The sequence below is a fragment of the Rhizophagus irregularis genome, chromosome 14 (genome assembly GCF_026210795.1).
Source record: "Rhizophagus irregularis chromosome 14, complete sequence".
Lineage (NCBI taxonomy): Eukaryota > Fungi > Glomeromycota > Glomeromycetes > Glomerales > Glomeraceae > Rhizophagus > Rhizophagus irregularis.
The window spans coordinates 4826523-4854346 of record NC_089442.1 but is presented as its reverse complement, the minus strand read 5'-3'; the positions used below and the strand labels follow the sequence as shown (position 1 = coordinate 4854346).

Here is a 27824-nt window from a genome sequence, read left to right as displayed (position 1 = left end):
AGGTGGTTGTAATATTCTAAAGGTCACTCTTGATGGCATCTTGAAAGATTAGCTGCATCTTTAAAAAAAGGTTGCAAAAATCCATGATTTAGGATTGGGACTTTATTTCTGATTAAATAGGTTAGAACTGGTCATTGCTCAATTTGGAGGTCATCTAAAGCAAAAGCAAATTACGTGATTCAGTGTAATTTTAATTAAAATAATTTTTTATAAAGAAAGATTAATAGAAACTTTAAAATCATAATATAAGCATATTTTTATCTGCTTTGCAAGTTTACTTAAGGAAAAAAAGTGGATTTTGAATATTGTTTTTGACTTTACATATGAATGAACAAAACTTTGCCAATTATATCCAAAAATAGATAACAAAATTGAAAAAGTCAAATAAATCAAAAACAGCATTCAAAACCCTACTCTGCGCTCTAAGTAAACTTGCAAAGCAGGCAAAAATGCATTTAGAATGTGTATTTAGAATGGTTGAATATATGGTAAAAAGTTTTATTTTATGAAAACAATTTTTTTCAAAGTCACGTGATTTGCCCGCTTTAAATGACCTTTCAATTTATCTGCACCTATAAGGGAGATGTTGATGAAACATTTTGGAGTATAGTTATTTATGATGTTCTTTATGCCAGTGGCATGCTGACTCCTTGTTGAAGTGGATGGATAGGTGCTTTGTTTCCTTACAGAGAATCAGGATTTCAAATTACAAAAAATGAAATTGTTTCTGATGAAATGCCTTCTGGGCTAATGCATGTTCCATTCAGTTTGAGTATTAGGGACGAGATTTTTAAATTAAGTATTTCTGCAGGTTTTTTTTGGTGCTTGGTTGGTACATTGCTGATAAATTAGAATACTAATACAGTTTTTTATTATTTATGCCCATTGTTTTTTTTTTTAAATAAATGATATTCAATAAAGCTCATTCACTTTATTTTAATTACAATCATCTCAAAATATTATATAACATAATAATAATTATACACATTACACAGAGCTAAAATAATTAATTTTTATCTACTAATTGTATTTATAATCCTTTTTTTTTACTTAGGCTTAAATAGCTTTATAAGTTGATATAATATATTTTGAAATAAAGTATAAAATTTCAAATATTTACTAAAATCCCAAAAGTTTTAACTAAAAAGAAAAAAGAAAGAAAAGACTTTAATCTCTTCCCAAGTTCGCCAATCTCAGCTAAGAGCTTGGCATTTAATTCTCTCAATAAATCAATAGATTGCATGTTCAATAATAATTTTTTATGTAAGATGGAATAATTCAAAAGTTCATTAGCATAGATAAAAAATCAACTGATTTATTGATGTAAAAAATAAATTATAAGATTCGGTAATACATAAACTTGTTTTTTGCAAAGCGAAACAACGTTTCTAATTAGTTTTTTTCGTCTAAACTATCCATCCATATTAGCACATTGTCACTCCAGCCTGGGTCCCGGGATACACAATATTTCTATACAAATACAAGTGACTTTTCTTTTGAAAATTTCATCTGAAGGTCAATCTTTTATTAAAAAACATAGAAGCTCCAAATGCTACGCAACGCAGAGAAAAAGCACAGCTGGCGTTGAAACGTACCATCCTGGTCGACACTGGGTCATTAGCAGACAGACTCCCAAATGAATAGTAATAACGTCTCTGCCTATCCAAGATGAATAACATTCAACTTAATACCTAGCAGACGCTTGCGCAGGGATTGTGTATTAAAAACGTCCGCAGAATACAAGCGAGTAACACTGAGGGCTTTTTCCGCTCGAGTAATCCAGCTGTGCTTTGGAGAAAATTGTATAAAACAGTCTAACAGGCCCTTTTTATTGTATATGGTCAGTTATAGGGTGGATCGGACCAAAAAACTGCCGAAAATTGAGACTGATCCGGTCTACTGATCAAATTTATTGGCTGGTGTACGCGTTTTTTTTTTTGCGATTATTGCAGATATTAGGCCTGTTCAATTTTGATCGTTCGCTTTTGAACGAAACTAAAAAAAAGAAAAATTAACATGAATCAAGTGCAAATTAGCGGAAAAACCTACTAAACTTACAATTAATTTTTGATCGATCAATCAAAATCAAGATCGACTTGATTCTGATCACATGTGATCAAAAATCCGAACAATCAAAAGATATTACGTACATGTAGCAAGCAAGCTGCCAACTCAGAATATAAAACACGTTTGAAACAAGCGATTGAATCACTTGAATGTGTTCCTAGCTCGAAGACATTGCTTAAATTAGAAAAAAAATTGGATTTAGGCCGCTATAAAAATAACTGGACACGTTATGATGATTGGAAAGAAAATAGAAAAGCAAACGTAAGGGGAAGTTTTATCTCGTACAGTTTAACTTGCTTTCCAGATAACAAGCTGTGCGAATTGATTTTCCAATTCTGACTATGCTGACAAAAATTGAAATAATAATAGAAAAAAGAAACATCAAGCCCATCGAATTTCATGCTCAGTTAGATAACGTAAAAGTTTCCTACTTACATCAAGATATTATAATGACAATTTAATCACTGATGAGTTCTCTTCAATGCTCATGCAGATGGATATGAAAACGGATGATGAATCTGGACAAGATAATGGTGATGATGATAACCTCTTTCATTTATCTCCAGAGGTAGTTATATTTATATTGCATGATTTAGAATTACAATAATTAATGTAATCTTTTTTTCAATTATTTTCTAGCATACTAGGCATACTCAAAGATCCATGAACGAAAAGCCAACTATAATGTCCTTACGTTTCTGTAAATACGACGGCTTTTCCGGCCTTGAAATAACATTGTACCGTATTTTGCGGGCCACAGTACTCCCCCTATGCACAGTACCTTACAAAAAAGAACTCCCATTTTCTACCGATTTTATTATTTAAAATAATTTAATAAATACCTAGGTATTACGCATGATAAATACCCAATTATTATATAAGTTTTATACATATCTACTAATAATAAAAACTCACGCAATGGTGGGGTATAAGGTCAAAACCTCTGAAATCTGTATCATACCCGGGGTACTGTGGCCCCCGTTATACGGTAATATATTAGAGCGATTGGAGTGAAGGAGTGTCTCAACGTGGAGGACACATCTTCAAATTACTTACTTGGTCAGCTGTAGACAGTAAATTGTTCCCGGCACAGGATCCTATATGCTATCCAGACCTAGACTGGGAGTAAACACTTGGGAACTCTTCCACTCTGAAACATATCTTGAAGAAACATCAACGCGGAAGTCACGCAATGATTTGAGTGGTGAACTTGACATATTGATAAGAAATCTGGAACCTGAAACAAAGGAAGTAAGAAGGTCTTGGCGTTGAGGCGTGAACTAAGTGCTTAAACACATTTTCGAGAATGTGAAAGTATTAACAATAATAGTGAGCGTGCTAGCGCCCTGTGCATCCAGACATAGAGCTTTTGCGATGTGCACTTCTCTGCTACAATGTTCTTTGAATAGGGATTGCAACTAATTCTGGAAGAGGGAAGAGTCGGCACTTGTTGAGACCAACTGTAAATTTTGGCATTATAGTTGCAACTTTGAAAGATACTCAACTTCGAAAACTACATGATGCTATCAGTATTAAATAGAATCATAAAAGAAGGTAAAGTAAGAATAGCGCAGTCAGGCATTACAGGTACAATACAACGTTGATTGGGCTTGGAGCCGGCTGATTTCATTATTGATGCATCAGTCCTACTATTATCTGATGTTGATCCTTTTGAATCTATACGGGAGCTCCATCATCAAATACTCTGGTGATACTCTTCAAATAAGACAAAATTGGTACGTGAAAGAAAATATGATGACGAATTGCAAAGGTTCGACCGACTATATCCATCGGATGCTCCTGCATGGTCTTATGTCGAACAACAAGACATAATCTTCGATACCTATATTGATCACTGATCAGGGTGTTAGAATGCGTTGCCATTTCCCTTGTCACAAAAGAACAGTACCCTTATTTTATCTTCGAGTTTGAAGTTGGTGGTGTGCAAGTCCATAAAGATTTTGCAGTTGTAGTTGCTGAAGCAGCTCACGCTCTAAGTCGCATACTTTCAATACATACTTTTTCAGAAACAAAAATATCTTTGATTCGAGTACATTTTGCTTTAGTCAATAATTTTCATATATATGTCTTGGTATATTAAGACCTCTTTACAATCAAGAATGTGGTGCCGCCTTATATATATATGATCAAGATATCAAGTGCTTTGAGCTGCAATCAGGTTGCATTGGAGCTGATATCGAAAATGTATTAAATTTAATTGTTTACCTGAGACAGATTGATTGTAAGGATGGCCTGTATTTGAGAAATCTTCTTAGTAGAAGGACTTCCGGAAAGAAACGAGAATTTTATTGTGGATTGCCAAGGCTTCCATCGGAAGCAGAAAAATCCAGAGTACCGAAGGTAAATTTCACACCGAAAGCCAAAAGAATCAGATATGAGATGTGTAGTACTGAAGATAAAAGAAATGATTCGGCATATTATTATGGTAATTATCCAGTGTTACTTGAAGAAGAAAACGTAAATCAACAAGTGATCGATCTATTCTTAACTGGTTCTTCGTCGATGAAGATCAGTAATTTATTGAATTAATGAATAGATATCATTTCTTCAAAACTGTTGGAATTAGATTATATGTTTTTTTGTCTTATTAGTGTAGTTTACATATTTTTTTTGGCACATTTACACGCATGTAGCATACATTAGTTAAATCATGAGGAAATCACCTGATTTATAATATACTGAATTTTTATATCAGATCATCAAAAGAACGAGTGTGGGACGCAAGCCCATGATACATGAAATTTCTAAGTTATTGTACATAACTATTTTTTGATAAATTTTTTTATCCTAGCCCTCTTCCAAAAATAAAAGATGAATTCAAAGTATTTGCGTAATATCAACTAATTATTTTACCATTTATATTCTAATGCGATTTTCTTGTAATACAATGTCGGAAATCACCTTACTTGATTTGATTCAATAGATTTACGAATAAACTACATATATCGTCAGTTTGTTTTTATTGTATCTTAGATCATTCTCATTATGACTCAAATCACAAAATTAAATAATCCTCAACCGTCTATTCCAAATTATCTACGAGATACTTGGATAGATAAGCATAATAAAACTTCCCATAAACCCATACAATTACCTACGCACTGGAATCCTAGCGAGTGTTCGCCTAATTTGAAGATTCAAGATGGTCTTCAACTTTTATACATAGGACTTGGAAGAAATATTTGGGATACTGGAGCTGTGAGAGCTAATTGTCCTATTCCTTGTGAAGCTGGAATATATTATTTTGAAATGGAGGTTATCGATATGGGTGAACGAGGGTATGTTTAAACTTATTTATTCCAAAAACGTTAATACAAATAAGCGAAAATTTCTTTCAAAATAGGAATATCGGTTTGGGATTTGGAAAGAAAAGTTGTCCTCTCACTAGAATGCCAGGATGGGAAAAAGATTCGATAGGATATCATGGTGATGATGGGTAATTAATCGGTGCTAGGAGAGTGGATACTTCTTAAAATAAACTAATATCATTTTTCAATTTCAAGATTGGTCTTCTTTGAAAGCCCGGTTGGCAGAGAATATGGTGCTTTATATTCAACTGGGGATACGGCTGGATGTGGGGTTAATTTCTTAAATGGGACCGTATTTTTTACAAAGAATGGAATTCACTTAGGTAATACCTACGAAATCATTGTAGTAACTGAAAGTTTTTTCGTATAATTTGTAGATTATATTATGTATAGTCTCTGGTATTTACCTTTTTTTTTTTATTGAATAATAGGTATTGCATCAACACATATATTTGATGGAGATATATATCCAACTGTTGGATTAATAAGTCCTAATGAATGTGTAGAAATGAATTTTGGACTGAAGCCCTTTAAATTTGATATTGATCAATATGCAAAGGTATTTCTTTTTTATTATTTATAGATCTAATATAGGCATTTATTTACCATCATTTTTTATCTTAGCATGCATTTACTGATGCTGAAAATCAAAAAAGCAAGATAAAGAAAGATTCTTGAACTAAAAAAGATATATTTATTATTTATATGTTATGTGTTTAAATAAATATATATAATAAATATATATATATACTTTTTTTTGTATTAGATTTAATCTTAATTTATTATTTTTTTTAAAAAAAAGGCATTTTTTTTTGTGAATATTCTATGTTAATATTAATTATAGTAGATTTACAACTTATTATTGTAAAAATAACATTTTAATTAATTAGAAAAAAAATTTAACAAATTTAAAAATTGAGCTTTTTAAATAAATAAATAAGTTTTTTTAATTAATTGAAAATAATTTATTGTTATCTGTTAGCTTTCAGGTTTGTAACTGGTTTGTATTTAATTCAATATTTTATATATATTCATATTTTTAAGATTTAGTTATAGCATTATTTCTATATAAGTCAAATATGAAAAATTGGTTTATATGAACAATTGGTAACCTATTAGACTATTACCTAATTATTACCATTTGAATATATAATTCAATTAACTACCAATCAGTTTTATAATACTAATTGATTTATAGTATCTGATAAATCAAAAAATTAAAATTATACAGTAGTTTTGTAAAGCAAATCAAATTATATTTATTTCAAATGTTTGAATTATATTTTTATTATTGAAAATTAGTCATTAATTTGATATATATATAATCAGTATGAAAAATTCCAGTTTTTACTAAAAATTTTACTGGAATTGGAAACTGGAATATTGAAATACAACTGGAATATTAATGGAATATTGGAAGTTTGGAACATCAGAATACTGGAATCTTTAATGAAATAGTTTTGAAGTTAATTTCAGTATTTCAGTATAAATGTATAATATATATATATATATTATTTAAATTAAATTTGATCGAAGCAGGAAGAAAGTATATAACTACATTGCTAAATCTGAAGCATACTTGGGTAAAATGCTTTACATCACGACACTTTACAGCAGGGACACAATCTACACAACGTGTTGAATTAGAAAATGCATTAATACAAAAAGCTGTACAATCAAGCTTCTCTCTTTTGCAAGTCCAAGAATCTCTTGAAAATCGGCTTAAATTTGAGTCAATTAACAATGATCGTTATTCAATTTGGAAAGCTTTGACGTTACAATATACACAGCCATTTGTTATTCAAACATTTTTTAGCGGCATTGACGACATCATGAAAAAATATCTTACTCAACCGATTCATGATGCGCATTATAAGCAGATGTGTCAATCCATATGTTATCGTGCGTATCAGATATCATTCTCTGAAATTTCAGTATCAGATGATGATTCGTTTGAACCTTTTTTGATAAAGAAATGGATGATTCTGATGAAACTTTTATTGAAGCTGATGAAGATCAGGAATTTAATTTGAAATCTTTAATTTCGTTAGTTGATCCTAATGATATTTTAGAAATTTGAAAGATTTCTCGATATAACTAAGGTTGCTTGCCGAAACCTAAAGGTTTAGGCAAGATGGCGTTTCGCCAAAAAGCGAAATTCTGCCAAAACTATATTAAAGTTATATTAAAAAACTGGCGAAACTTTAGAGAAAGGTGAAACTGCCGAAACTTATTATAAATGCTAAAACTGCCGAAACTCTGCCGAAACTATAATAAATCTATAGTAAAATTTTGACAAAACTAATCGTAGGATTTTGAAGAGGTTTAGACAAGCAACCTTAGATATAACTATCCAAAATGCTACCAACATGTAATTTTGCTTAACACTGGAGAACATTTATGCACTTGTTTTATGCTTATTACACATGAAATTATATGTAGACATTTTTTTAAAGTATTTGTAGAATCTTCCAAGGCGCATTTTCACTTGATGTTAATTCCTAATTGTTGGTATAAAGATGAATATATGAGTTCAAGTGATCCCTGCTCTGGTGAAGTGATCAAAAGTAATTGTGATATTAGTCAGAATAATGCACAAATTACTTTAGAATTTGCTCGAAAATATACTATAAATGATCTTTCAGAAAAACATTCCAAGCAAATATCAAGGAACTAATTAAAATATGGTACTTTATTGGGCGAAGCCAAAAAAGCCATTCAATTTGCTATTAAAGATGGCTATGATGAGTTACTCCAATTTATAAAAGAATTTAATAGAAGAAAGGAAGCTCAACAAGCTCAAGAAGAAGCGGCTAAGCAGCAAGAAGCTTTAGCAAATAGGAAGATGACCACAAACGATAATAAAGTTCTTTGTAATAGAAAAGGAGTATTAATTGATTCAAATCAAATTTTGGATCCGTTAAAACACACTCAAATTATTTGATAATATATATATTTATCACATATAAATATATACAACCATCTTTATATAATTATTGTAAGAATTAGAATTGATAAAAACTTCATATTATAAATTCATTTCTTAATCCTTAAAATAAAAAATAATTAAAAAAATTTATAATGATAAAAAAATTATTTAAATTATAAAAAAAAAAATTTTTATTTTAATTTAACTGTTTTTTTTTTATTTATTAAAATTAAATAAACTAATAAATTAATATGAAATCTTTAATGTACTTCTGTAAAAATCATTACAAAACTATAAAAACTCAGTAAAATTCTTCAAATATAAATATTACAATTTTATACTTTTACAATTACTTCTACTACAAATTTTTTTATATGTATGAATCTTCTAAAAAACTTTATTATTTTACATTACATAATAATTATATAAATATCTATTATTCTAAAATAATTCAAATTATTTTAAAATTATTTATTCAGATTTCAAATTATTTATTATTCTATTTAATGGGATATTTAAATCTCAAAATTTTCAAACAGATTATCCTATTATTTATGAGATAATTCAATAAAAGCAGTATTAAGAAAAATTCGCAAGAATTTTCCTTGATACTGCTTAATTTTTAAATTAAAACCTTAATACTAAATTAGTTAAATTAGAATTAAGCAGTATTAAGAAAAATTCATGAGAATTTTCCTTGATACTGCTTAATTTTTAAATTATAATTTATAAAAATGATTTATAATTGAGCTTTGAATTTAGTATTATCAATCGGACTTTGAACTTAAAAATTAAATAGTATTAACTAAGGTTGCTTGCCGAAACTAGGAAGTTTCGGCATGCCGAAACTGCCGAAACTGCCGAAACTAGGTTTCGGCAAGCAATCAAAAATGCCGAAATGCTGAAACTGCCGAAACTGCCGAAACTGTTTCGGCATTTTGGCGCAGTATATCATATGATATACATATAGTTTCGGCATTTCTGATGTAATATTGTCCAACCTGCAGTAGCCAATCTGATTTTACCGATCTAATCGGCTGATAATCTCTTTTTTTTATAAAAAAATATTTTTTTTTTAATACCTTTAGTCTTGTGAATTGACGAACAAGTACGGTATCTTTTTTTCCGATTCTTAGACGGTAATGGTAAGTCTATTTTTTTTTCTTTTATTATCTTATGTATTTTTCTTTTATTAACTTAATTTTATTTTTTTTATTTTAGGTTTCGGTTGCTTGGCATTACTGACCTACTGTAGATATTCAGGAGCGGCAATGTTAGAAGGGAGGTTTTTTTAATATATTAATATAAGAACATTTAATAACGTTCTTTTCTTTTCTCTTAGGAACGTTCTTTTCAGCGCATTTTCTGGACTTGGAGGTATAGTATTTCGAAGGAAAGGGGGTATTCTTAATATAAGAACGTTTAATAACGCTCTTTTCTTTTTCTTTTTGTAGGAATGGACTTTTTGACGTGTTTCCTGAACTTGAAGGAACAGCAATTCGAAGTGGGAGGAGGGTGTTCTTGATATAAAAACGTTTAATAATGTTCTTTTTCTTTCCTTTTTGTAGGTTCCAAATTGGAGCCTTGGAATTGGAGTGACTGGGAGTTTTTCAGTGTTGGCAATTGGACTTATTGGACAATTGGACCAATTGGATATTGGACTTATTGGACTTGTACCAATTAGTTCAAATAAACAATTGGTCAATTGGACTCAGTCCAATTCCAACTGAAATTATTAACCAATAAAAATAATTTTAGCAAATGACATCATAAATTTTACATGATTTATTAAAGTTCGAAATTTGCAAATTTATTAAATTTATTTATTAAGCTTTACCAATAATAAAATCTTCTAAGTAACCTGGTAACTCTAAATTTTCTATAAAAATATTTTTTAATTTACATTTTGCTTGCGGATCAATAGCAGGATGTTGTATCTGCTCAATATTTTCAATAGAAATATCATATGTATCAGTAATGCTTACTAATTCATTATCTTGGTCCTGTAATTCATTTTCAATCATTTCTATCTAATCCATTACTGTTTTTCTCCATTCGTTAGCAGATGCTAATGGTTGTGTATAAATATTATTTATACTTTCATTATCATATTCATTTGTTTCACTATCAGTATCAGAACCTTCATTATCAGATAGAATGAAAATTTCATCATCATTTTCTAATCTTGCAAATTCTATATTATCTGAAGTTCTTGTTATAGTTGTTTGATATTGTTTTGCATGATAATCTAACTCGTAAAGCTGTTGTTGTCTTTGCATACTTGCACGAATTTGGGCTAAACTTAACACTTTTTCCGCCTAAAATACCAAAAAAAACATTGCAAAAAACTTTGTAGTTAAATTATATAAATAAATATGCTAATATGTTGTACCTTTAATCGATTCTTCCGTTTTGAGTGATACCATCCCATTGTTGAAAACAATCGTTCCAATGAAGCTGTTGATACAGTAATTGAAAAAATTCGTTGAGCAACCCTATACAATTCTTTTGAGTAACCTTTTGTAAAATTCCAATAATCTAAAATATTATTTTTAAATTGCTTAGAAATAGAATCAGTATAAGGATATTTTTTTGATCTATATTCTTCAAGTTCAGCTAGTAAAACTGTTGGTTCCTCCTTAAACCATGCACAATAATAATATAAAACCCATTTTGCTGGGTGAGGAAATGATAAATTTAATGCAGGATTAAATTTTGTATCACGATAAAATGGATGTAGCAAAAATGATAGTAACAAGAGAGGCTGTTCCCAATCTCTCCATCGTCGCTCAATTTTTGAAAGAAGAGTAGTGGCTAATTCTTGATCTTCAAATGTTTTAAGTGTCATAACTACATTACCAAATCCGTGAAGAACTTCGTGCAATCGTGAATTTTGTCATTGAAGTTTATTAAGTGTTGCACAATATAAAATTAAAAAGGTTTCAATTTTTTTAATAGAAATCCACCAATTATTATCTAAAATGCATTGTAAATATTTTTCGGGAAAATCATAGCCATCAGAAATAATTTTTTCATCTATTTTCGTTGCAAGATTCTAAAAAAAAATAAAATTGTTTAATTAAAAAGTAAAAACAAAGATCAACCCAAAATTTTTATTGCATAATACATACACGTAAAGCCCCTTTTGTTTTTAATAAACTAGCAAAACAGTAATAGTATGAGTTCCATCGAGTAGTAGCTGGGGTTACTAATGCAATATGAACTTTGTAAATAGCTGCTTGCTCATTTTGAAGTCGTCCAAGCCATACTTTTGACTGACTGAAAAAAGTAATTAAACTAATAGCCCTTCAGCAGCATCACTCAGACTTGATGACTCTTTAAATATATCTCCAATATACAAATTCATCTGGTGCGCAAAGCACGGCAAAAATATCTTGTCCCGGTATTGGAGGCGCAATCGTTTTCTAAATCAATAAAATTAATAAATAATTTTAAATAATTTTATAAACCTAAAATTAAAAATAATTATTATTGATTACCTTGCAGCAACATTTTCTGAAGCAGAGTCCGTAATTAATCCATTAATTTTAATATTCTTTTTTTCAAGCTCATCAAATGATTTTTTCGTTTCATCTATTATAATATCACTAGTACATCTTTTTCCACTGATATCCTCAACTTTCCATATAATCATATTGCATTCTGAAGTAAATAAAACGGACCCTAATAAATTTTGACGAGAAACATTTTTCCAACCATCAAAAGCTAGCATAATTTCAAGATCATCATTAATAGCATCATTAAGAACAATATCTTTAAGGTTATTGGATGCTTTTTTAAGAATTCTGCCGCTAAGCTGCTTATGATCTGGTAACTCTAACATTGGATTAAGCCATTTAAAGAGCTCTTTAACTGCTGGATTATCAACCTAACGAAAAGCAAAACCACAAGCTACAGTAACATCTAATAGTAAACGTTCAAATGTTTCTATTTGTTTTGGCTTCAATTTATGATACATATAGTTATCAAGGGGACCAAAGCTTCGAAATAAAATATCTGATATGCTACTTATGCTGTTTGCACGTGATGATTTATAAAAAAAATTGTTCAAATTAGAAGAACCTTGGGAAGGTGTTGATGTGCTTGATAGCGGTGTTAATACTTCAGTTTTACCCTCATCAAAGTCATTATCTATTGATAATCGTTGTCATTTAATTGGTTTTTTCGAACCATACTCCATAGCTTTCTGAATTATAGCTTGAGTCTCTTCTGAAGAGTGTCTTTCAGCTCAATAAGGACAATTTTCAAGATGCTTTGCACATGCATGTTTTGTATTTGTAAACCTCTGTTTCATCGCTTCCTCTCGACCCAAACCCCTAACACATTCTTGACAAACTGCATAATTATTATATTTATTGGACTTTTCTTCTAACATTAAAAAATATCCACTAAGTTTATATTTTTCGCGCGTCATTTTTAATATCGCAATTAAAAAAAAAGATTATCGGAAATTCAGGTTTAACGATTTATCAATTATCATTATGTATTACGAAAATTTGATTGGACGATGAATTGGACCAAGTCCAATTGTACGTCCAATTGCCTAATTGGACTAATTGGTCATAGTCCAAATCCAACAGATGTGTATTAGACCAATTGGACAATTGGACGCAATTGGTCTATATCCAATTGTTCAAATCGTCCAATTAAATCAATTGAAATGAGTCCAATGCCAACACTGGAGTTTTTAGTTTAAACTCTTTTTACTTAGATTTTTGAACTGGAACCTTGGAACTGGGCGGGTACTATATGTGGTAGTGGGAGATAAAGAGATGGTGAAGAAAGTGCTTCGGAATGTTTTACTAATATTCATTATTTTTTTATCGTAGATTCCGTCATGCTGGACTGAAAACGGAGTTTCAGACTAAATAATATACTTTTCTAATTAATCTGTTTTAATATAAATAAAAAATTGCAATAAACTAATATATTAAATTATAATATAAACGAAATAATTTTTTTTTAATTTTTGTTTTTTTTTGTCGTGTTAGTAGTAACTTAAAACAAATTAATAAAAACCTTTAGCTTAGTAACGAGCAAATAATTTAAATGGGGTGGGTATGTACGTGTGAGAATAAGTCTAAAGAAACAACTGTTTCTTTCTTTTATTTTTTATAGAAAGTTAATACTATATATGCCGAAACAATGCTGAAACTCTAATAAAGTATTAGTATCAGTTATGCCGAAACTATGCCAAAATGCCAAAACAGTTTTGGCAGTTTTGGCAGTTTTGACAGTTTCAGCGTTTCGGTGTTTCGGCGTTTCGGCAGTTTCGACACTATGTAAGGAGTTTCAACTTTCGGCATTGGGCCAAATGAGTTTCAGCAGGCAACCTTAGTATTAACAAAAATTTTTGCAAATTTTTTAATAATTGTGATTTTACATCAGTGAGTTTTTGGGTAGTACATATTAGCGGATACTAGTATTGTTTGATGCTTTAAAGTGTAGAAAAACTTACCTTATCACACATCAAATAAATAAAAATTGGCAAAAAAATCAAATAGTCAATTTTTGGTTATATTTATCTGATTTGTAGCTTTTTGTAACTGATTTTTTAGCATGAATTGACAAAAATTAGATATGCCAATTTTTAAATTGCATATTCAAATCGGACTGCTGATTTTAGCTATATTTGTCCGATTTGTGACTTTTTACAGCCGTATTACCAATTCTTAACCACATTTTTCAGCTTTTTCACTATACAAAAAAATTGTATATAGTATATACATTATGAAATATATATTTTTATAAAAAATTATATTGTAATATTGTTAAATTTTAAAAAATATTTTATTAAGCAATATTAAATAAAAAACTAATCTTAAATAATTAAATTTTAAACAAAATACATTTAAGAATATAAATTTACTTGTAATTCAATGTAATACACACAATTATAAAAAATTAATAACTCCACAAATATTAACTATGCCTTCATTAAAATAAATATTCAAGTAGATTCTAAGCTGCTGAACAATTTTCAATTAATAAAAGAAGTCGATTTGCTTTGGCTAAAGTGCTCAAAATACGCTCTGAAGTAACAAAATAGAAAAAATAAAATTCGTAAATGAGTACCATTGTAAAAATTGTGAATAACTCATAAAGTATTAACTGTACCTTCGTAAAAATTAATATCCAAGTAGATTTTGACCTTCTAAACAACTTTCAATTAATAAAAGAAGTCGATTTACTTTGACTAAAGTGCTCAAAATACACTCTGATGTAACAAAACAGAAAAAAATAAAATTCGTAAATGAGTACTGTTGTAAAAATCGTGAATAATTCATCAAGTATTAACTGTACCTTCGTAAAAATTAATATCCAAGTAGATTGCGACCTGCTGAACAACTTCAATTAATAAAAGAAGTCGATTTACTTTGACTAAAGTGCTCAAAATACGCTCTGATGTGACAAAACGGAAAAAAATAAAATTCGTAAATGAGTACCATTGTGAAAATCGTGAATAACTCATCAAGTATTAACTGTACCTTCGTGAAAATTAATATCCAAGTAGATTGTGACCTGCTGAACAACTTTCAATTAATAAAAGAAGACGATTTACTTTGACTAAAGTGCACAAAATACGCTCTGATGTGACAAATGGAAAAAAATAAAATTCGTAAATGAGTACCGTTGTGAAAATCATGAATAATTCATCAAGTATTAACTGTACCTTCATAAAAATTAATATCTATGTAGATTGCGACCTGCTGAACAACTTTCAATTAATAAAAGAAGTCGATTTACTTTGACTAAAGTGCTCAAAATACGCTCTGAAGTGACAAAACGGAAAAAAATAAATTCGTAAATGAGTACCATTGTGAAAATCATGAATAACTCATCAAGTATTAACTGTACCTTCGTGAAAATTAATATTCAAGTAGATTATGACATGCCGAACAACTTACAATTAATATAAGAAGTTGATTTACTTTGGCTAAAAATCTTAAAATACGCTCTGAAGGTAAAAAAATTTGTAACTTAATACTACAGTATTATATAAAAAATGTAAATAATTCCAAAAATATTAACTGTACTTTTATGATCTTAACAGTTTTAAACTTACTGAACTACTTTTAATTAAAAGAATAAGATTTACTTCAGCCAAAATGCTCAAACCATACTTTGAAATATATGTAAAAAAAATATAATATTTGTTTATATTTTAAATTATGAGTTATTTAATTTAAATGTATTTATATTTAAGAAAAAAAATATTTTAATTCTATTTTATAAAGTATTTAAAAAGTATTTTAGTAAAGTTTTTGAGGCAAAAAAATAATTATAAATGAAATAAAAAAAAAATCTAAGTTAATAAATAAATATTAAACCGTAATATATAATCACATGTTATATATTAAACATATGTGCCGATTTTTGGAATTAGTCTAAATTAAGATTTTTATAAAAATTTAATATTTTAGTAAGATTAACATTACACAAATCTAAATTAAATATGTGTTACATATTTACGTAACTCAGATTTAATAAAAATAAAAAAAATTTTTTTAATCAATATTCAAAAATAACGGTAATAACCACTTCTTTTTCGCCATCACTCCCATCACTTTTCCATCATTTTTCTATTCACTTTTATTAAATATGACAAAAAAGTTTATAAGCAAATATAGCAGTTATTTTTAAGTGGTAAGTAAAAGAAAAAACTTAATATTTTATATACATAGATAAGACATATTTTTTCATAATTTTTAGCTTTAATTTATTGTTTTTTCTTTGTAAAAAATACATGCAAATAAAAAATAATTATGATGTAAAATAGTTGTAAAATGAATAATAAGATATTCTTTTTTTTTCAAAATAACTAATTATATATTTGTTTTTTATCTTTTAAAATTATTTTATTAGATTTATTCTACTAAAATCCTTAAATGGCAAATAAAATCTTTTAAATAAAGTAAAAGAATTTGGGATTCTCTTATGAAAGCATTTTTTGGTAAGAAATAAAATTTTCAGATCGGACTTTATGCAGGTGACAAAATCGTGCATTATTATTCCTGGAGATATGCTAACGTCATCATTTTACATTCATTTGAAAGCTGAGAATTTGCTCTATCGTAAGAATCAAAGATCAGGAAAATTGGATCACTGGATGAGGCGTAATTAACGATCAAAGTCAAATCAAATTTAAAAATTAAAAATAAATATATTAGACGTAATTATTCACAATCCAGTAATTCAATTCATTCGATTTTAGGCTTATTAGATAGACCTCAATTTTCTCTTTCAAATGAATATAATTTCATTCGTGTAGCTTGCATCTACAGATATTTAATAAATTTTTTTATATCAGATTTTATCAAACTTATAAAATTTTATATTAATAATACAATTGATGATTCCTAAACATCTACATATATTAAACGAATTATTTTAAATTTATTTTAAAGATAAAAGTTGGCATCACCTTAGGGAGCAAAGATCATTCAAATTGAATCACTATATGTGAAGTAATTAATGATCAAATTTAAATAAAATTCAATAATATACTGAACGTGATTACCGAACAACTAGTGATTCAATTCACTTGATTTTAGATTCATTAGATAGATCTCGATTTTCTCTTTCAAATGAATGTAAATTTATTTGTATAGCTTATTTCTACGAAGAATTATCAATGATTTTGTCATGAGAGTTATATTTGATCTTTTAAATTTTAATGATATCTTATATTAAAAAAAAATTAAAAATTATATAATTAATTAGTTTTTTTTGCATTATCTGGTATAAATTTATTATTCTTATATAAATGATAATTTATATTTGCTTTAATAAAATTATTTTTGTGTAAAAAAATTAGATTCCAAGGATCGGCCCATATGATCAGAAATTTTATATTAAAATTGAAAAATCCTATTACAAATAACCAAAAATCGGCAATTTCATGTTAAAAATCAGAAATATTATATTAAAATCAGAAATATTTATTAAAATCTGAAATATTATATTAAAATTGCCAAAAAAATCAGACAGCTATATTAAAAAGGGCAAAATCTGATTTTTATTTATTTGACCTATGTATATCTGTAGAAAATACGTTATAAACGTATGAATTTTAATATACTGTAGAATAATATGTATACCTAAGGTTGCTTGCCGAAATCAAGTAGTTTAGGCCAAGGCCGAAACTTTTTTAAAACCGAAAGTTTAGGCAATTAAAAGTAAATTTGCCGAAATTATACAATGCCGAAACTTTTACCGAAAGGCCGAAATTTGGCCGAAATTATTGGCCAACATTAATACTATAATTCTGGCCGGAATAATGATTGATACGTAAATTTCCTTTTATGGAATTTTGTGTAACATTTGTGTGACACATTTCTCCGATTTTACTGGGAAACAAAATTTCCTTTTTTGGAAATTTGTGTAACGTCACGTGACACTATGTCATAATTTCGGCCGAATTTTAATTTTGGCCAAAATTAAGACCGAGTTTCGGCCTAATTTCGGCATTTTCGGCATTTGATTTGATTGGCCAAAACCTTTTGGAATTTCCTTTTTAGTTTCGGCAGGCAACCTTACGTATACCATATTTTTCATTTACAATATTTTTGCGAATCGTATACAAAATACTGATATACAGTAGAAATGATATACGTTATAGACGTATGAATTTAATATACCGTATCACACAGTATGTTTACCGTATACTTTATTGTATTTTTTACTAAACACATTTTGCAAACAGTATACATTATACTGATATGCCGTATGTAAAAATGCGAACTGTATCAAAAATACGTATATACAGTATAAAAACCGTATACATATTTTTTATAGGGTTATTGTTACCTTAAAGTGAAAAATTGCTTAAAAAATCAGTATAATTGCTAGAAATTTTTACTTTCTATAGCTTGAGTTTATAATAAAATTTATAGTAATTACAGAATATCTAATAAATGGTATAAAAATGAATAAATTTAGAGACTATAAAGTTAAATACTTTTTTATATACAGTATTATAAAATATAATTCTTATCTATTAATCCATTTTTACTGATAGTATTTACTTATATTATTTTTTCCTGAAAGTTTCATTAATAATTAGCTAATACAAATTATGTGAAATTTAATTGAAATGATCCAATCATTTGAGTGTGAAAGAAAAAAATTTATATATATTTTTTTTCTTCTTTTTCTTGATAAATTTTAACTTCTGTTAGTCTTCTGTTACTTTTTTTTGAATTCAAGAGAAATTAAAAAGTAGTAAAATCTTCAAAAAGTAAGTTTATTAAAAATAAGATATTCTTGATCTATTTTCAGTATAGATAGTCAGACAATTTGATCAGTCTTATTAATAAATCAATCAATTAATTAATCAATAAAAGTTACTCTATATGAGAAATTAAAAATTTTCAGTTTTATTCTTTTTATTTTCAAATTTCATTTACAAAACATGACCAAAACATCTAAAGTTTGTAATCAAGAAATAGATCTTGATAATTTAAACCTTGAACGTTCATATACTCTTGAAAAGTTCGAGTATATTAATAGCCAGTTGAAAAACTTTACTTTGGAAATCAACAGATATTCTGTTAATTTTTTTGAGCTTGATGAAAATGGAAAATTAGTACTTATAACAAAAACACGCATACCATGTATAAGAGAAGCAATAGTTGCAGAAATTGCTGCTTAACTTTGTAATTGGAATATACAAACTGCACAAGGTGGTGTAATCACTACATCACAGGGTGGATTTGATTTTACTGTTAATCATAATACAGTTATTAGAGTACAGATGTTACTTTATTTTGTACCATAAAATACATTTCTTCGATTAACTGATGAACAGTGTTGGTCCTTTCAAGGTGCTCCTTTTATTCCTATATTTCTTGTTGAAATAAGTGATATTGAAGAAAATATATATAATTCAAAATTCAGGGAAGTAGACAGGAAATTTAAAGAAGAATTTATAACATTTAGTACATCAGTTCAATTTGGTTAGTTAATAGATCCACAAAATAAGCGAATTTATGTATACAGGAAGAGTAGAAACTGTAGTAATCTTCAGTGGGGTAATATTAGTGGTGAAAATATTTTGCCAGGTTTTGAGTTGGATATGTTTTTCATTAATTAAATTATTGATCAAGTATGTTACTATTTCTTATTTCTTTATTTTTATGCTATAAATTCTATTATTTATATATTTATAAATTTATTAATCAGGTACCACCACCTTTGGTATCTCCAGTACCTCTAAATATCAATTGTCCTTTATGTAATAATACTTTTAACAACAAATATAAATTCATAAAGCATTTTAAAAAAATGCATTAGGATTTAGGAATTGATTTATATTAGGACAGGTGATTTATTCAAAGAGTAATTATTTTAATTATTTACAATAATATAATTATAGCTACAGTATATATTTTCTTAATTTTAATTTTCTTAATTTTAAAATATAATAAGCAAAAAAGCAATAAAGCATAATATTCACGTATATATAAACAGCCTTTAATGTATTTTTATTATATAAAATGATATATTACTAATTACCTAATATATATGTACAACAAAAGGTTTTTGAATGAGAAGATTCTTGAATATAAGAGATTAAAGGTTTTTACTATGCTTTTAATAATAAATAAATATTTAACTGATTAATAACAAATATAGCACAGTATAACCTGCTTAGCTCAATAGGAAAATGCAGCAATAACTTCAACCAATAGGATTTAAACCAAATGTAATAATAACAAAAATCTTAGAAAATTTAATGAAAAGATTTTAATATAACAAGTTGTGGCAAATATTAATAAACTAATGAAAACTTATTTTGCATTATAATACATAATAAAATTATTATCCTAAGACTTAACTACAGTATTTAATTTTTCTTTAAAATTGCTTAATAATGCTAGGTAGATACTTTACTAAATATTAATACAAATCTAATATTTTATGTAAAGTAGGTGATCTTATATTCCTATAATTCAGTTATATTAATATAATATATGCATTAAATTAAATATAACTAAAGTTGCAAATATACTCTTTTTTGTGGAAGGTTAAAAATAAGGGTATTGCTAGTGGTATTGCTAAACATCACTGTGGTGATGTCACCAATGGTGAAATTATGATGTAATGCCAGCCAGTATTTTATTAGCAATTTACTAAAAATAAAAATTTTTATGCTGTATAATAAAAATGCTGTTCATTTATCACGTGATACTAGAGAATTCCTGGTGCATTTTTTACAGCATCATGCTTTGAAACTATCTTTAATTCGTTTGAAAAAAATTAAAGTGGGTAAGGATTTTATCTGATAATGGTGTAATAAATTAAAAAAAGTAGTCTAGATATTGGAATACAATTAAAATATTAATTTATCAGAAGTTTTGATTTTTTTTGAATAAACACAGTTTATACCTTATACACTTATAAATAAACCTTGAAACCTCACGCTATATGTGTATTTTTGCCTCCACAACTTTACTTATTATGGAAAAAAGGGTTTAAAACTTCATTTTTGACTTATACCGTGGGGATGCGTTCAAACGCAGGTGCGTTTAAATTTTTGATTTTGATCAAATATATTTAGTTGACGGAATAAATAAAGAGAAATTTTTATTAGACTTAGGGTAAACTTTTATTAATAATATATTTTATATAATAATAGAACTTAATATACTGTACTTTGCATTTGCAGTACCCATTTAATTCTGCTAAAATCATATAAAATTTACCCGATATCTCACTAGGGTACAATTTAAACCAGTGTTAGACCTTAGACGATCTTTGTATTAGATATCGTAAAATATAGAATTTATTAATTTTATAATAATGAATAAAAAGGTATGAAAATCCTTTTTAATACATATTTAATTTCTTATCGTTTAAAAATTTAACGAAATAAAATAGATAAAATATTGATGGCATATTAATTTGAACACACCCATTATTCCATTTTGGTACGAAAAGGAATTCTAGATTTTCCGTCGTATGGTAAAAAAGGAAATTTGTTGGTTTATTGATTCTGGTACGACAATAAAAAAGTCAGTAAATATGAAGTCTGACTTAATGGCTTTCTTTAGCCATTTAAGAAATATTAAAGCTTTGACAAATCCTAAATTATTACCTATTATCTGTTAAAAATCGGAAAATGGATAAATAGGCTCAACCCTTCAATTACTATATATATTTCTCTTGTAAATGTCATGCAGCTTGCAGTATTCTCTTAGATCGGCCAATATATATTCATAATACACTATCTCTTAAAAAAAAAGTACATAAAAGCATGTATGAACCGACTCAAATCGGTTCGCTCAATAATATTATTTTCGGAATTGGGTCAAAGTTGGAATGGAATCGGATAAACTATCGTTATACTTATAAACGTTATTTTTCTTTCCTTCCTTCACGTCTTTAAAAGAAGAAGAAAAACAATTAATCAAATTAAAAAAGGAATAAAACATATAATTACATTGTTTTTCATAAACCTATTTAGTCTTCCAAATTCATATGATTAAAATTACTGACTTTTTTTGAAACAAAAAAATTAAATAAAATTAGATATAATACCATTTCATAATTCTTAAATAGCTTATTCATGTTTTTGTTCAGCAGCATACCGTAATCTCAGCTGCATGCAATTCTAGTAAATTTGGTAAATTTTCTTTTGACGATCAATTACGAAAACGGCTATCGAAAATTTAATTGTTTTGAGAAATTTTCTTTGAATTAGAAATTCTTTTTAATTCAATAAATTTCAAAAGAAAAAACCATACTGTTATGCGTGGATGGCCACCAACATTATTGTTTTATACTTCATACATATTATTACTTGTCTATAATAAGATATAAAGAAACAAATTGTTTAGATTGCTTTAGGTTGCTAGTAGTAAGCAGCTAATTTCGATTGCCAGAATATTCTCTATTAATGAGTTGTATTCATAAGTTTAAATTGTCTAATTCTTTACTGTAATAAATCTCAATCTTGTATTTACAGATCAAATTTCAATTTTAATTAACAAACCTTCATGTGCATAATATAAGTTCTACCAATAAAATACTATATAAAACCTATATAAAAAGAGATCAGAATTCATTTATTATTTGACCAAATTTTATAGATTTTTTTTAATAGAAATAAAAGTGAACACTTACTAATTACATTTATTATGAAACTATTCTAAACTTGTTTAGAAAAATTAAGAAATTTTAGATGTTCTTGAAATCAATTCATCCAAAATCGTATTTGATTTACTTTTAGATGGTAAGATATGTGATTTTCTACAATTTCAGTCTGAAATTTCTTTTCCAATCAATTGCTAAGCTGAGAATATAACATAAATCAAAGCATAACATAAAAAATTTATATATTAAGGTTAATACTACTATTTTTGAAATATTTAATAATAAGAAAGAAATTACCTCATTAAATCCTACTGAAGAGTTCAGAATCCATTTATTTTTGATAACTTTTATTGTTCTTTTTTTAATACATAGAAAGTATACACTTATAACATTTATCATGAAATTAAAAGAATTTGAAATCAATTCATACTTAATTCATTTCTGGTTGATAAGATATCGTGATTTTCTACACTTCCAATCTGAACTTTTTTTAAACAATTTGAATATAGTTTTGATGAATATGTAAGGAAGGCATTTAGTCAAGGTTTTTAAGGGTTCGTGTATTATAGTATTCTAACATAATGTCAAATTTTCTTAATTCATAATTATATAAAGAATGTTGATAAGATAAATTTTTGTTGATTTAAAATGTATTCATTGGTAAATTTACCTCAACATATATTAGTTATATGGAAAAAGTCTCCTTAAAAGCAAGATAAAAGAATTAAATTATAAAACAAGAGAACAAGTGACACGATAAATTAAATGGAAAGCTTTGATTATTGATGACTTAGACTAGAGATCAAAATTAAATTGTGTAATATTATTGTTTGTAATATGTTGCAAATACTATATACTATTTAGCACCCCTGGGTGAATGGTTTTTTAAGGTTAAATAAATTTGGAATGACTTTTAATAAATATTATCTACAATTCTGTCATTGGTAAAGCCGAATCGAATATTCATGATTCGGCTATGTCCAAAAGGAATCGTATTCAGCCTTTCAGTGAATTAAAACTTTGAATTTTTATCTTATTATTTAGAAATGTTCGTATTTTATTAAATTTCATAAGATTTTGGTGATACATAATGAATAAAACATCTTGTTTAACATGTTCTTCAATTCCTTTTGTTATACCATTTATTCAAGACAATACAAAAGGATCAATCGATTGTTGCTTTCAATTTCATTTATTATTTTTCTTTTACTTTTTTAAGTTATTCTCCTGAATTCTTTCTAGTTATGCAGTCCATTACGCGTAACATTGCTTGTAACGCCGGATTTTGCAGTTTATAGTAATAAAGATAATAAATGCTATCTAATCAAAGGGTAAGGAGGTTATACGATTAATAAAAAATTTGAAATTTAAAGTTTATTTTATGCTAAATATCCATATATAAATTATGATACTTTACTTTATTTGGAATAATACATCAGTTGTTGTCCATTCACATCATTCACATGATGCAAAATTTGAAACATCGGATTTATTGTAAAATATCAATTCCGACTCTTATTTCTTTTTTATTCTTTTTTCAAAGTAATGGAAAATGGATGGTTTGAAATGAGCCATACAAGAATAATATCTAAAGAGGTAAGCTTACAAAGAATGTATTACTTATTATTTGATATCAATCATTAATAACTGATTTTGAAGAGAATAAATTAATCAATTTAACCATATTCGTATTAAAAAAAGATTAGGAAATGATCAACTAAATTTCCAACTCCGTGTCTCCGTTAGTGGCACGAAATTAATGAAACTTAAATCTAATTTTTTTTTAAAAAAAAATAATAATAAAAAAGTCCGAGAAATAACAACAACAATAATAAATGAATGAATAAATATAAATATCCTTTGATTTCGCGCTTTGCCTTCAATAGATTCAAATTTCGTTAAAAAATACTATTCAGTATTTAATCCTATTTTTCTACCCGTCGAGAAAAATATAAAACGTTTTCGAAATAATAAATTTATTTTCGGTCATTAGATCATGAGCAAAACCAAAACTGCGAACGCATTTATGCGTTTTCGAGCAGATAAAAAAGATCCGGACCAGAAAGTTGAAATGAAACAACTTTCAAAAGAAGCTGGTGATGACTGGTCTAAATTATCAGATACCGAAAAAAGAAAATATTATCATCTTGCAAAGGAAGATGAAGTTAAGAACGAAGCAGTTTTGAGAAAAAATAAATATACAAATAAAACTTTCGAATTAGGTGACAAGTTTTCCTTCATCGTCGAAACTCCAATACCAATTAAAAAGGAAAATCAACCTCTCGTCATGAATAATCCTCAAAATGTTTCAAACCTTACCGAAGAAGATTGGTTTGATGAATATATCGATTATAACGGTTATAGAGACTCTAATGAAATTATAAATGGCGTTCCCCCACCAAAAACCACTTCAAATTCTTTCGGTCGTTAAATTCAATCGTTAGTTTATTTCGTTGATATTATTCGATTTTTTTTAATTTTTTTTCACAATTAAGATTTTTACATGTAATTGTATAAATTTACATTTTTGTCTTATTTATGAATAAATGATTTGTTTTTCCTAACTAAGGATTTATAAGCCTCAATTTTTAAAAAAAGAAATTTTTAAAAGTGTTAAAAATTTTCATTTACTTTTTAAATATTCCGAATCGAGATCGGCTAACCGTTTTAGATTATCATTCAGGTAACATATGTGTATGTGTAACGTATGAGAAATTGAAATTCGTCATGCTTTTATATTTACTAATTCGTATAAAAATTTATTAGTAATGATTGACAAGGTGCATGCTTTTTGTTATGTTTATTTTATCTATTTAATGCGAAGCGCGTCATTACGTGACAGGTGTGACATAACATCACAACAAACTTTCAAAGATTCTTAAAATTCAAGCTTTTATTTAAATAGTATGTTTTTTAAAGTGATAGTAAGTCAAGGTACGACAAATTCATTTTCCTGAATTTATTTTAATAATATTAAAGTGACAAATAAATTGAACTTACAGGAATAGGTTTTCTTTAAAAGAGTTAAAAATAAAAAAAAGAGCTTTCGGCAGGAGACCTCTTAGGCGTTTTGCTTACCTTAAATTCAATAAGTTCCAAAAGTTTATTTCAAATGACCTAAAAATTAAGTTAGTGTTAAGCTACACATTTTATATAATGCAATATCATATTGTTGACATTACGAACACTTCAACTTTTTTCATACTCTTACCTTTCAGTAAGTATATTTGTTATTGTTCAGTTGAATTTATAATCACATTTTGTGATGACGTGTTTTGTATCTATTCTTGAAGTTAAACTTTATAACAGGTGATTTTTTATTTGCACTGGTTTATAAACAAAAGGCACTTGATATTTTAGACAATTTTTAATCCTATAGTTGCGAATAAGGTCTTTATGGTCTTTATTATTTTTAGGAAGTATTTTTAACTATTATTTAATATATTTAGTATATTATTCTGTCATTTTTAAGTGCTGGTATTTCAAGAGTTGCATGTTCAATATTTATAATCCACTTGAAACTTTTTCTCTAATTTAGACTAACAATGGCATCGAACTCTGTAATTCAACAATTAAATTAAGATAGTAAGTAATTTAACATAAAATATGATTACTCATGATCTAAAGATTTCACTGATGGCTTATCAGCCAAATTTTTTTTGGCAAAACTTTATACATACCATAAACGAATTTGTTAAATTATGCCTGCAATGAAGTGAATTTTTCTCTTAATTCTAATACCTTAGCAGTTAATACAGGCGGTTTAACTATGATGTAAATATATTCTTTGAGACTTTGACTGATGAGTCAAAAAAGTATTTTAAATTCTTTTTTATTACAAGTAATTCAGATTAGTCTTGTAATGTAAGATTACTCAAGAGATTTTATTACAACTATCACTAATTTTATCTTTTATCTGCATCTACATCAGCAAAGTCATTTTGTTTCTCGCTTTTATAGTTTTTTTTTAGAATTCCTAATAAGGCTTTTATATATGTAAATAGAAAAAGCATTTTTAAGTATGTTAAGACAAATAATGTAATAATATAATAATAAAATGTAAATATTTCTGGTAGTATCTTTATAATGAAGTTAAAAATCAGCTTCTCAAAGAAGTCACCAAAAAAAAAAAAATAGATAAAACAAAAATGATTTAATGTTTTGGAAATGTGCTAAAGATCATGTATAGTTTGCAAACCTTAATTTATACTTTTCGTCAAAATGACAAAATACTAATTAAATTTATTTTGACAGACGTAATGTATTTTGACAGACGTAATTAATTCATAGTAATTTTATAATAAATAGTGAATTGGTCCGTTCGCTGAAATACGACGTAATTAATTAGCGGAAAAGTATACCTTAATTGTGTAAAGAATAACAAAACATGGTGCCCTTGATGTAGAGGTATGCTCTGAATCTGGTCAATCCAGATATCCGGTCATCCATCCAAAATTTGACCAGATTCGGATTGATCTGGATGATTCATCAGAGATTGACTGGATGGATCATCAGATATCTGGTCAATACTTGCTCACCAATTTGACTGGATGATTGACCAGATATCTGAATAATCTGGTCAATCCAGTGAATCCGATGAATCCGAATTCAATTTTTTCTACTTAATACTTTTTATTAATATTAATTGACAATTAGAAATTTTTTAATAATAAACATAGTATTTATTTTTACATTATTACAAATGATTTTTAACAAATTATTTGACACAATATTTATAAAAAGTTTAAGATTTGGATCAAACCAGTTTGAAGACCCCTAAAGAAAAAAAAAGAAGAGAACATTAAAGACTATCCAAAGACTAAAAAACAAAAAAATTCCCTTCCTGACTTATCTTTATATCCCAACTGAAATTCAGGTTCAGGAAGGCGTCCCCCTAAAAAAAGAAACAAAAGAAACGTTAATTACGTTCCTAAAGACAAGAAAAAACCAAAAATACTCTTCTTCCAACTTACCTTTATAACCCATGCTGAAATTCAGGTTCAAGAAGGTGTCTCCCTAAAAAAAGAAGCAAAAGGAACGTTAATTACGTTCCTAAAGACAAGAAAAAATAAAAAAACTCTTCCTCCAACTTACCTTTATAATTCAAGCCGAGAAACAAGTTTAGGAAGGCATCCCTCTAAAGAAAAGAAGCAAAAGGAACGTTAGTTACGTTCTTAATGACAAAAAAAAAAAATGAAAACCTCTATTATTAACTTACCTTCATAGCCTAAGCCGAAAACTGGGTTCAGGAAGGCGTCCCCTAAAGAAAAGAAGCAAAAGGAACGTTAATAACGTTCCCAAGACAAAAGAAAAAAGAAATTTACGCTTACCTTTTGAAATCCAAGCCATTCAAGTCGTTCTGAAGTCTAAGTCCAAGTTCA

The 27824-nt window shown here is 27.4% G+C and overlaps 6 protein-coding genes across 6 annotated transcripts; all 6 read left to right on the top strand.

Moving 5' to 3' along the window:
• Positions 1–898: 898 nt before the first annotated feature.
• On the top strand, positions 899–2892 carry OCT59_006734 (uncharacterized protein; the record flags this gene model as incomplete). The annotated part of the gene is made up of 3 exons (XM_066141471.1): positions 899–2483; positions 2561–2635; positions 2707–2892. Exons 1-3 carry the CDS (start codon positions 2409–2411, stop codon positions 2890–2892), a joined length of 336 nt encoding a protein of 111 aa, XP_065998253.1. The 5' UTR covers positions 899–2408.
• Positions 2893–3726: 834 nt separating this feature from the next.
• Positions 3727–4912, top strand: OCT59_006733 (uncharacterized protein; the record flags this gene model as incomplete). The annotated part of the gene is made up of 3 exons (XM_066141469.1): positions 3727–3803; positions 3931–4159; positions 4303–4912. 3 exons carry the CDS (start codon positions 3727–3729, stop codon positions 4615–4617), a joined length of 621 nt encoding a protein of 206 aa, XP_065998252.1. The 3' UTR covers positions 4618–4912.
• A 147-nt stretch (positions 4913–5059) lies between these two features.
• On the top strand, positions 5060–6352 carry OCT59_006732 (uncharacterized protein). The gene is made up of 5 exons (XM_025317610.2): positions 5060–5366; positions 5432–5524; positions 5592–5719; positions 5828–5955; positions 6021–6352. The coding sequence occupies exons 1-5, from the start codon at positions 5074–5076 to the stop codon at positions 6072–6074; spliced, it is 696 nt and encodes a 231-aa protein (XP_025177993.1). The 5' UTR covers positions 5060–5073; the 3' UTR covers positions 6075–6352.
• Positions 6353–7923: 1571 nt separating this feature from the next.
• Positions 7924–8340, top strand: OCT59_006731 (uncharacterized protein; the record flags this gene model as incomplete). Its single annotated transcript, XM_066141468.1, has 2 exons — positions 7924–7963; positions 8132–8340. The coding sequence occupies 2 exons, from the start codon at positions 7924–7926 to the stop codon at positions 8338–8340; spliced, it is 249 nt and encodes an 82-aa protein (XP_065998251.1).
• A 10420-nt stretch (positions 8341–18760) lies between these two features.
• Positions 18761–19000, top strand: OCT59_006730 (uncharacterized protein; the record flags this gene model as incomplete). The annotated part of the gene is made up of 1 exon (XM_025326082.2): positions 18761–19000. The coding sequence occupies one exon, from the start codon at positions 18761–18763 to the stop codon at positions 18998–19000; it is 240 nt and encodes a 79-aa protein (XP_025177990.2).
• A 5388-nt stretch (positions 19001–24388) lies between these two features.
• On the top strand, positions 24389–25033 carry OCT59_006729 (uncharacterized protein). Its single transcript, XM_025330388.2, has one exon. It carries the CDS (start codon positions 24440–24442, stop codon positions 24872–24874), a length of 435 nt encoding a protein of 144 aa, XP_025177988.2. The 5' UTR covers positions 24389–24439; the 3' UTR covers positions 24875–25033.
• The last annotated feature ends 2791 nt before the right edge of the window (positions 25034–27824 follow it).